General features: G+C 35.4%; 1 protein-coding gene across 1 annotated transcript; it reads left to right on the forward strand.

Annotated features, from left to right (window-relative positions):
- Positions 1-6,444: 6,444 nt before the first annotated feature.
- LOC145793541 (uncharacterized) lies at positions 6,445-11,124 on the forward strand. Its single transcript, XM_082876390.1, has 11 exons — positions 6,445-6,659; positions 6,749-6,848; positions 6,925-7,410; positions 7,745-7,982; positions 8,080-8,109; positions 8,199-8,449; positions 8,530-8,736; positions 8,816-8,905; positions 9,001-9,524; positions 9,622-9,705; positions 10,861-11,124. The coding sequence occupies exons 1-9, from the start codon at positions 6,445-6,447 to the stop codon at positions 9,106-9,108; spliced, it is 1,725 nt and encodes a 574-aa protein (XP_082732516.1). The 3' UTR covers positions 9,109-9,524; positions 9,622-9,705; positions 10,861-11,124.
- Positions 11,125-11,472: the final 348 nt, after the last annotated feature.

An 11,472-nucleotide genomic window follows, 5' to 3' on the forward strand; every position in this document is an offset into this window, starting at 1 on the left:
TCCACCACTGGGTATTGTGTTTTTCTTGGTTCCAATTTGGTCTCATGGGTTGCCAAGAAACAGAGCACTGTTTCTCGTTCCTCAACTGAAGCTGAATATCGTGCACTTGCCCAGGCTGCTTCTGAACTGACTTGGCTTCAGATGCTTCTTACTGAGTTACATCTCCCTTCTGTTGTGCCTACGCTTTGGTGCGATAATCTCTCCACAATCAGCTTGGCCTCCAATCCTATTTTCCATGCCCGCACAAAACATATTGCTGTGGATTATCATTATGTGCGTGAACAGGTGGTTTCCAAGAAACTGGTTGTCAAATTTGTTGGTTCGTCTGACTAGCTTGCTGATATCTTCACTAAGCCGCTGTCCTCTGCTCGCTTTGCTTTTCTTCAGTCCAAGCTCATGGTTCGTCCCTCTCCTCTTCGCTTGAGGGGGCCTGATGAAATATCAGCTATAGTCACAGAAGAAGCTGATGCTGATTGATTATATCGTAATTAGAATAGGTTCAGAGAGTTTAGTCAGTTCAGTTTGTATCACATTTTTAATCATGTTTGTTATAACTGTTAGTAGTTATATTTGTAACTGTTAGTAGTTATATAGTTAGATATAGGATACTTACATAACTGATTCAATATTCTGTATAAATAGTGAACTCTGTACTTGAGATAAATGAGAGAGATATTTTTCATTTCTTGTGTAAATTCTTCAAAAAAGAGTAACGTGTTACTGTTTACGTCAATTTTGACGATAATTTTTTTTTTTTTAATTTCATAGTCAACCGTGATCTTATGTGAAAGATCTTGATGAGAGAATTCTAAAAATACTAATTATTATATTAAAAATCAACATCTAAATCAAAAGTTAAATTATTTTAAAATTTAAAATATTATACCAAGGATATTTTCGTAATAGTGGTGTGTGTCGGATTTTTGAAGAATTTTTTTTTGTACTTATCCTTAATACATTAAAGTTTTATTATGAAGGAAGTTTGACTAAATCCCTCATTCTATTTACATGCTCCAACAATGCTTTTTTACTTTATTTATTTATACACAAACTGTTTAAAGGGTTTTTTTTTTTTTTTTGGGAGGGGGGGGGGGGTATTGAAGGGAAGTATAACTAGTCTATTGAAGGGAGTAAAATATGCCGAGACTAGTTATAATAGGTAACAAGTTTTTCTTAAAAAGTCTATTAAAAATGTTTACAATGAGCATAATGTCTAAGAAATATGGTTGGTTAATAATTAGAAAAAAAATACGAGAGAGAAACTTATCTTATATATTCTAGTTCATTGTTATATTATTAAATTTAAAAAATATGTCTAATTTTTGAATAATAACAATGTCCTATTTTCTATCATGGATGTTTCCTTCTTTCTTTTTTTGTTTTTAATACATTGCAGTAAACAATGAGATATGCCAATGAAAATAAGATCCAACAAAGAGTTTTAAGATCTTAAAATTAAACTCCTTTCAATTATCTTGAAATTAAACTCTTTTCAATTATCCAGAAAATTTGGACTTTTCTCTTTAAAAAACTGAAAGGCAAGGTTTCTCTTTGGATGATATTTTTTTTTTCCATTTTTTGTTCAAATTATCTCATTATTAATGTATAAATTGTCTTTATACATATATCTCACTTAATAATTTTAAAATAATGAATCAAATAGAGTGGAGGCTAATCTTGTGTCCGACAAAGTATGTGTCTAACAACTTCCCAATTTGTTATGTTCATTAATAATGGTGGTCTAGTCTCTTACCTGTGGTGTTATCATGAATTTTTTTGCTTTAAAATCAAATGATGGCTCCAGTTTTGAAAATTTAGTCATTTAAGCTATGTGAGGATCGAATAAAGATCTATAAATATAGTAGATCTATTGAGCTGTCAAATAGCTTGTATATATGGAGTATGGAATTATTAGTATTCCAATAATTTTATGCTAGTGTTTTGCCCTCCCAATAGCGATGATTATGAATTTACATAGCTCTGAAGAGAGAGATTTGGGCACTGAAAAGTTCATTTACGAGTTACATATTTCTGCACGAGATAAATTTAGTAAAATTAGAGTTGCTTGCTTATTGAAGGGGACTTCATGACTTCATTTATTTGTCAAATATATGAAACAAACATATATACATAATGTAACAATAATTAACATAACAACTCACTTTTGTCCCTAAAAAAATTAAAAATTAAAAAAAAAAGGAAAAAAAAAAAAGATACATACACTACAAGAAAAGGGGGTAAAAAACACGGAAGCATTAGCAACGGCAATTTTCCCGTCGTAAAAAATGGTTTTTTGCGACGGCAGCCTCAACCGTCGCAAATGAGGGCTTTAGCGACGGCATTGTCCCCGTCGGTAATAAGAAATGCGCGGTAGGAAGTAAATGCATCAGTATTAGCGACGGTTATTTTTACCGTCGCCAAAAGCAATTTTTTGGAGACGGCGTACGGTTGCTGTCGCGAATATTTTACATATTGCGACGGCAATTGTCCGTCGCAAATAAGTGTAAGTTAAACGGCGTCGTTTTATGCATAAATTACTTGACATTTGCGACGGTGTAAAACCTACCGTCGCAAAAAGTGAATTTTTTTTTCCCCCTCTTCATCTTGCCGCTCGATCAAAAGTGAAACCTATATCCAAATCCCTAAATCTGTGAAACCAAGTTCTTTCCCCCAAATCCCTGCGAAGCCGAACGGCGAACGGTGGTGCGGTGCTGCGGCGGTGCTGCGGCGAGGACGAACGGTGGTGCGGTGGTGCGGCGGTGGTGCGGCAAGGACGAACGGTGGTGCGGTATGCTCTCTCTCTCTCTCTCTCTCTCTCTCTGTGTATAGATATATACATGTATCATATATATATACGTATATAAATCTGTATCATCTATATATATATATATTGATAATATTTACATTATGAAATCTGTATATATATATAAATCTGTATCAATATGTATATATATAAATCTGTCTCATCTTTATATATATATATATACATTATTAAATCTGTATATATACATTATTAAATCTGTATATATAAATCTGTATCAATATGTATATATATAAATCTGTCTCATCTTTATATATATATATATACATTATTAAATCTGTATATATACATTATTAAATCTGTATCATCTTTATATATATATATATATATATTGATATATATATATAAAAATATGTAAATTAATATGTATACATTATTAAATCTGTATCTATACATTATTAAATCTGTATATATATATATAAATTTGTAGCATCTTTATATATATATATATATATATACATATTGATATATATATAAAAATATGTAAATTATATATAAATATATATATATATATACATTATAATTCTAATTACATTGATATTATAAAATCTGTATATTTAAATAAATAATAATAACATTTATGGAAATATTATTGAACACGAAATGCAACCAAATTAGTAAGTTTATTATTTTGACATTTATGGAAATATTATAAATAATAATAACATTTATTATTTTGACAAATAATAAACTTTTAAAAATTCACAACCTATTTTTATATATGTAAAAAAAAAAATTAATAAGTTTATTATTAAGTTTATTATAACCAAATTAAACTTAGGTTGTTTATAACCAAATTAAACTTATTAAGTTTATTATTAAGTTTATTATAACCAAGTTTATTAGTAAGTTTATTATTAAGTTTATTATTAAGTTTATTATAACCAAATTATTAAGTTTCTTATAACCAAATTAAAAATTAGTATAACCAAATTAGTAAGTTTATTATTTTGACATTTATGGAAATATTATAAATAATAATAACATTTATTATTTTGACAAATAATAAACTTTTAAAAATTCACAACCTATTTTTATATATGTAAAAAAAAAAATAGGAAAAAAAATTGAACACGAAATGCAACCAAATTAGTCCAAGAATAGTTTGGTCAGGAGGAAGTGACTCTACTTGATTTCATTTATGAAAATTAGGAAGGTAACATGGAAAGTAGTTCTGTAGTTGTAATATTTTCTCCCTATATGTTTATTTTCATATATTTGACTTTCTATATGAAGAAGGGTGTGCATTTTCATGCTGAAAGGCCAAAGTGTAATCGGAATTGTAAATTGCAAAAATGGGTTATGAAGAGTCTATTCTTTTTATTTGTTGTTTTCTATAATAACACTGCTTGCATTTTTGAATGTAAATGGTACTCCTATTTCGTTTTGTGATCCGTCTATATTGGTTTTGAACTACCTGGTTGTTTCCTTTGAATATTGCAATTTCAACTTTTTGATAATTGACAAAATCTTTCTATGGAATAGAAATCCTAAGGTGCAACTTGTGTCTCATGTGGTGTTTGGTTATGATTTATTTATTTTTTAAGTTATGACTCAGAAAGTATGAAATTATATCATTTTTTATGTTCTCCTATTAAATCGGTAAATAACTAACTAGGATAAGACTACCTACCTATTTCAGAGAAATTGGATGGATAGGTATCATGGTACATGAATACGTTGGTATTATATTTAGAGTTACTTTGATGAGATATTTTTGTGGATGTGTACAGATGATGGATAAGAGTTGGATCGATTTTCCAAATAGGATGTCGAGCGAATACATTAATGGGATTGATGAATTCCTTGTGTTTTCCTACACCAATAGGGTTGAAGGTTCGATGATCAGTTGTCCGTGTAGGAAGTGTGAGAATCGATACTATTTTGTACGAGAGGGTGTACGGGAGCATCTGATTTTGAATGGTTTTTTTAAAAAATACAAACATTGGATTAATCATGGGGAATCTTACGTATCTCTGCATGGTAATCGAGAGAATGAAACATTAGCTAATTCAGACATTGGGGATGATATGATTGGAATGATACAAGGGGCTATGGGAAATCCACATGCCGATACAAGTGTTGAGGGTGATGAACCACAGGGGCCTGATCCCCATGCATTTGAACCCCAGCTCGGTCCAAATGCAGAGACTGCAAAGTATTTCAAACTTCTTCAAGATGCACAAAGTGAATTGTATCCGGGTTGTCAGAAGTTCACATCTTTGTCATTCATTGTTCGACTTTTACATTTGAAGGTGCTTAATCAGTGGACAGACAAGTCTGTTGACATGCTGCTTGAGTTATTGAATGAGGCGTTCCCGTTGGGTGTGAAACTCCCGGACTCATATTATAAAGCTCAAAAGGTCACAACAGATTTGGGCTTCACGTATGAGACGTGGGATGCATGTCCCAACAGTTGCATGTTGTTTCGAAACGAGGACGCCAATCTTGATAAATGTGTCATATGCAACAGTTGTAGATGGAAATCAAATGGTGATGGTGGTTCAAATGGTCTTAACAAAGGTGGCAAACGAATAGCTGCAAAACAGATGAGGTATTTTCCTTTAAAGCTAAGGTTGCAGAGGTTGTTTATGTCATCCAAGACGGCCAAGTTAATGAGATGGCATGCAGAGGAACGAACTGATGATGGTGTCTTCAGGCATCCTGCTGACTCCCTTGCATGGAAAGATTTTGACCGTCGGAATATTGAGTTTAGTAATGATTGCCGAAGTGTAAGGCTTGGCTTAGCATCTGATGGTTTTAACCCATTCAGAACGATGAACATAGTTCATAGCACTTGGCCTGTTGTGCTCGTTCCATACAACTTGCCGCCATGGATGTGCATGAAGCAACCATTTCTAATTTTAGCCGTGCTTATTGACGGCCCAAAAGGACCTGGTGACAAGATTGATGTGTACATGCAACCGTTGATTGAGGAGTTGAAAGAACTATGGAATGAGGGTGTGTCAACATTTGATGCATCAACAAATCAAATGTTTCAAATGCATGCAACTTTACTATGGACAATTAGTGATTTTCCTGCATACGCAAACTTGTCAGGATGGAGCACTAAAGGCGAATATGCATGTCCTTGTTGCAATAAGGAAACTACATCGTGTTGGTTGAAGCATAGTAGGAAACAATCATACTTGGGTCATCGCAGATTTTTACCTACTGGCCATAAATTCCGGAAGGATAAAGTATCATTTGATGGTACTCGGGAAGTCCGACTCAAACCCAAATTGTTGTCTGGAACTGAGATGTTGCTACAATTAGAATCTGAGGGTATTTTAACCCAGTACAAGAGGGATGACCTTAAGGAGAGGCATAGGAGACAGGTAGAGAAGGAGAAAGCTGGACATCGCACCCACAGTTGGAAGAAAAAGAGTATCTTTTATGAATTGCCATATTGGGAGCACAATCTAATAAGACACAACCTCGATGTGATGCATATAGAGAAGAATGTTTGTGACAATATGTTGTGGACAATATTAGGGGTTGCAGGAAAATCAAAGGATGGCGTTAATGCTCGGTGTGATTTACAAGATATGAATATTAGAAAACCCCTACATTTGCAGTTAAGAGGGTCGAATAAAGCCTATTTACCAGCAGCACAATTCACGATGACCAAGGATGAGAAAGAATGCCTGAATTTTTGTGCACAATATCTCAATGATGTGGAAACCAAATCTAGTCGACCCGTGAGGAACTATAGTGGTGCTGATAATTTGGGTCATGCTATTGGTGAAAACACAAGCTTTTATCTTGATAATACTTCTTGGGTACAAGCTCATCGGTACATCTTATTCAATACAAGCGCGGTTCAACCATTCATAAAGTAGGTTAAGTCACTCACTCAATATTTTATTATGTTTTATTGAATTTTCTACAAAATTTTTTGTATTGCTAAAATTTCAATCTACACAGCGAACACCTTGAAGTACTTAAGCTCAAAATGCCTCGTGTTGACGATCATCAGCTTCGGCGTGAACATTTTGAAACTTTTCACATTTGGTTCAAGGAACATGTATGTATTTAACTCTATAGATTCTAGTTACTTAAGTCGAACTACATTTTAAATTTTACATTTTCGTGTAAAATAGGTCCAAACTTTGCGAAGGACTACTGATGTCATATTTTCTGAAGAGATTATTCTATTGGCAAATGGTCCTCATAACTTGGCAAGGAGGTTCAACGGGTATATACTGAATGGGTTTCGGTATCGAGTAAAGGCCATGGATGATCGTCGAGCCACACAAAATTGTGGTGTAGCTTTGAAGGCAGATACCATAAGTTATGCTAGTCGAAAAGACAAGAATCCTCATGTGGGGTCTGTGTACTATTATGGACAATTGACAGATATTGTTGAGATTCGATATTCCAATGAGAAGAAACATGTGTTGTTTAAGTGTGATTGGATTGACAACATTCATGGAAAGAAAGAAGATGTCTTCAATTTCACGTTGGTGAACTTCAATCATTTGTTGTACCGAGATGATCGAATTACCAATGAACCTTTCATCTTGGCGTCCCAAGCAGAGCAAGTTTGGTATGTTGCAGACCCGTTACAACCAGATTGGCAAGTCGTGGTGAAGATGTCTCAAAGAGGTTTATTTGATATGAGTTCGACTAATCCACAAATCGAGCCATACATGAGCCAACAATTGGAAGAAAATATAATGCTTCGTGATGAAGAAGTTGGTTGGGTGAGGGAAGCCGCAGAAGGGGAAACAGTTGATGTTCAAATAGGCTGATAGTGGTGGAAACATTAGTAATTCAATTAAGGCCAAGGTTGTAGTTAATCATCAATTTCTTAATTTACTTTGTCTTTGTAATTGTATTAGTTCAATTAATGTCATATTATAGTTGACAACAAACCATTGTCTATGTTTCTAATGTCAATTAATGTTATATTGCTTGCAGATTATTATGGGAAGGAAGAGGAAGCCTGATCATCCCCGGTGCATGATGTCTGATGTGCTACATAACAGGACATCAGTAGCAACACCATCAGAGGAGGCATCACATCGGCCACTATCGGAGGGGCCTTTAGTGACACCACAGCAGCTACCATGTACTCAGCCTCCACGCCTACCATCGGTGCGTCCACCATCAGTGCCACCACTGCAGCTATCATCATCAGCTTATGAGCCATCCGCAGGTATATAAATTTGCTTTGATTTGTATGAAAATTATTTAAACATACATTTATTTATGCTCATTATATATAACTTGTTTATTCTCATTGTATTTTGCAGACCCTTCGACTTCTTCACAGCCCACCTCAGGTTTATGTGATATGATTTGTATTCACATTATTTAAATTTGCATTTGTTTATTACCATTGCATATTGTTTATTGTTATTGTATCTCACAGGTCATGTTAGTTCTTCATCAACCTCGACTAGGCGTGGTAGAGGATGTGCCAAGGGCATTAAAGAGTGGGGTACTGGTAAAAAGCTAGACATACAATTTGATGGAAATTACTGTCCAATAGGGGATAACGTGGCTAAGTTAACTACTCAACTTGGCATTATTGTGCGGAATGGTAACATTGTTCCTCTTACTTTTCTTGACTGGAACAATGTGCCTGATGATATTATTGATGCTATCTGGAAGGATGTGAAGGTAAAAGTATATTTTTGTCCACAAATTCGAATTCCAAAATTGTGTTATTATTATTTAAATTTTGAAATTGTGTTTTATAGGACAATTTGAATATATGTCCAGAGGAGTACAAGCCAATCTGCATGAAAAACTGCAACAGCATATGGAAGGATCACAAGAACAAGCTTAAGGCAAAGTATTTCAAGCCTAGAAGTTCTGATCCTAATCTGAAGGATGATGTTCCTATGCACATTGTGCCATGCCAGTGGGAAGAACTTGTGGAGTATTGGCGTACTTCCGATGCTGAGGTATACAAATAAGTTATATTTATGATATGTAAACATACAAATCATATTTACATACTCACATTTGTCGAACCTGTTATAGAAAATCGCAAGTAGGAACGCTAAAAATCGGCGAGCTCACGGCATAGCTCATACCACAGGGCGTACTACTTTCTCTCAGATACGGCATGAGGTTTACATTTTATTGTTATATTTTTGTATATAAATAAACATTGTATATTTACAAATTATTTACATTCTAATTTTCATATTTCTAAAAAAATGCAGATGACCAGTAAGGGGGAGTCTACTGATAAGATGAATGTTTGGCTTATGACACGTAGAGTAGATGACCCAGAGATTATTCAGACCTTGGTAGTTTCCAAACACCTTTGATTGTATTTAAAGTTTATTTTTTGTGTGTCAACCATCTTAATTTGGCATATACTTATATGTCTTATTCAATACAGGATGAGTTTAATCGTCAACTCTCTATGCTACCTGAGGATGGTCGGACTTTGGAGGCTAGGAATGCCATTTTCCATGAGTTGATAGGTCATGACGGACATGGATATTGTCGCACATACGGGAGAATTGTGCCTCGAAGAGCGGTGTATAAAGATGGTGCTGGGCCATCACAATCAACACCCCAGCCATCGACTATTGATCAGATCAAGCAGAAGGTTCGTGCAGAGCTAAGGGATGAGTTGAGGGAGGAGCTGCGAGCAGAGTTCTCTACACATTTACAGCAGATGAGAGCTGAGATGATGGCCTTAGTGTCACAGGGGGCAAGTGTGGATCCCAATAGACAGGTTCGATATAAATTAAATTGTTTGATAGTTCAATTTTCACACAAGATTATGTATAAAATTCGAATATGATTACCACATTATGTATTGACTATCATAGGTTCCTGATGCATCGAGTGGCCACCGGGCATTTAGGGAATCTGCAGAAGACGAGAATCCATATACACCACCACCAGAAGATCAGGTATAAAATGTATCTTTGCATTCTAAGCTAAAATGTATCTTTGCATAATTTAGACATTCTAAGTTAAAGAGAGACTTGTGGGAGAAAACGGGGCTCGAATCGGGTTCCCGGTTTGGGAGTTAGAGCCGGATTTCACTTTAGGCAAACTAGTTCCTTAAGAAACTTGAATTCGAGGCGTTAACGCCCCAAAATCACCAAACGGCGTCGGTTGAGCACGAAACTTGGCACACGCGACCGCCTAGGCACGAGTGACTTGTGGGAGAAGACGGGGCTCGAATCGGGTTCCCGGTTTGGGAGTTAGAGCCGGATTTCACTTTAGGCAAACTAGTTCCTTAAGAAACTTGAATTCGAGGCGTTAACGCCCTAAAATCACCAAACGGCGTCGGTTGAGCACGAAACTTGGCACACGCGGTCGCCTAGGAACGAGTGACTTGTGGGAGAAGACGGGGCTCGAATCAGGTTCCCGGTTTGGGAGTTAGAGCCGGATTTCACTTTAGGCAAATTAGTTCCTTAAGAAACTTGAATTCGAGGCGTTAACGCCCCAAAATCACCAAACGGCGTCGGTTGATCACGAAAATTGGCACACGCGGCCGCCTAGGCACGAGTGACTTGTGGGAGAAGACGGGGCTCGAATCGGGTTCCCGGTTTGGGAGTTAGAGCCGGATTTCACTTTAGGCAAACTAGTTCCTTAAGAAACTTGAATTCGAGGCGTTAACGCCCCAAAATCACCAAACGGCGTCGGTTGAGCACGAAACTTGGTACACGCGACCGCCTAGGCACGAGTGACTTGTGGGAGAAGACGGGGCTCGAATCGGGTTTCCGGTTTGGGAGTTAGAGTCGGATTTCACTTTAGGCAAACTAGTTCCTTAAGAAACTTGAATTCGAGGCGTTAATGCTCCAAAATCACCAAACGGCGTCGCTTTAGCACGAAACTTGGCACACGCGTCCGCCTAGGCACGAGAGACTTGTGGGAGAAGACGGGGCTCGAAACGGGTTCCCGGTTTGGGAGTTAGAGCCGGATTTCGATCTAGTCAAAATTATTTACTAAACTATCTTTCTAATTATATAGTAGTCAATTTTTTTTTTATATTTTTCTGTAATTAAAATATTAACACCATTATATGGTTATTAATTATTTTTATCTTGTTTTTTCAGATATTTCCTGAGTAGCAGCTTGCTTCTTGTGGAATGTGGGCGTACAAAGATTATTACCAACTTTTTTTTTTGTAACCCGTCGCAAACTTGTGAATAACATCAAGACGAAAACTTTTGGTTTTGATTTTGATTTATGTTATTTAAATTTGTGAATAACATTATGTATGTAGTATGCGACATTATGTAGTGGCATAATTTTTGTTTTTATGCATTTTTATTTCTGTATTGTTATGAATGGAACAACATTATGAATTTTTATTATTTGTCAACTTTTATTTATGTATGTATTTATATTATAAATTTAATTTTTGGATTTTTTTATAGTTATTTTTCATTTAATACAGGTTATTTTTATTTTTTTAATAATTTTCCAACAGTTTTTTTTTTTTTTTAATTTTTTGAGACGGCATAATAAGCCGTCGCAAAAACATTTTTGGAGGCTTTTGCGACGGCAGACATCCTGTCGCAAAAGCTAGTAATTTAATTTAAACTAAAACCTTTAGCGACGGCTCAGCCTACCGTCGGCAATAGTATAGGCTACCACACTTTTAGCGACGGCTTTTTCCCGTCTCAAAAACCTTTTTTAGCGACGGAAATACTTAGCCGTCGCAA

The sequence above is a fragment of the Camellia sinensis genome, chromosome 6 (genome assembly GCF_055761805.1).
Source record: "Camellia sinensis isolate YWXY chromosome 6, ASM5576180v1, whole genome shotgun sequence".
NCBI classification, from domain to species: domain Eukaryota; kingdom Viridiplantae; phylum Streptophyta; class Magnoliopsida; order Ericales; family Theaceae; genus Camellia; species Camellia sinensis.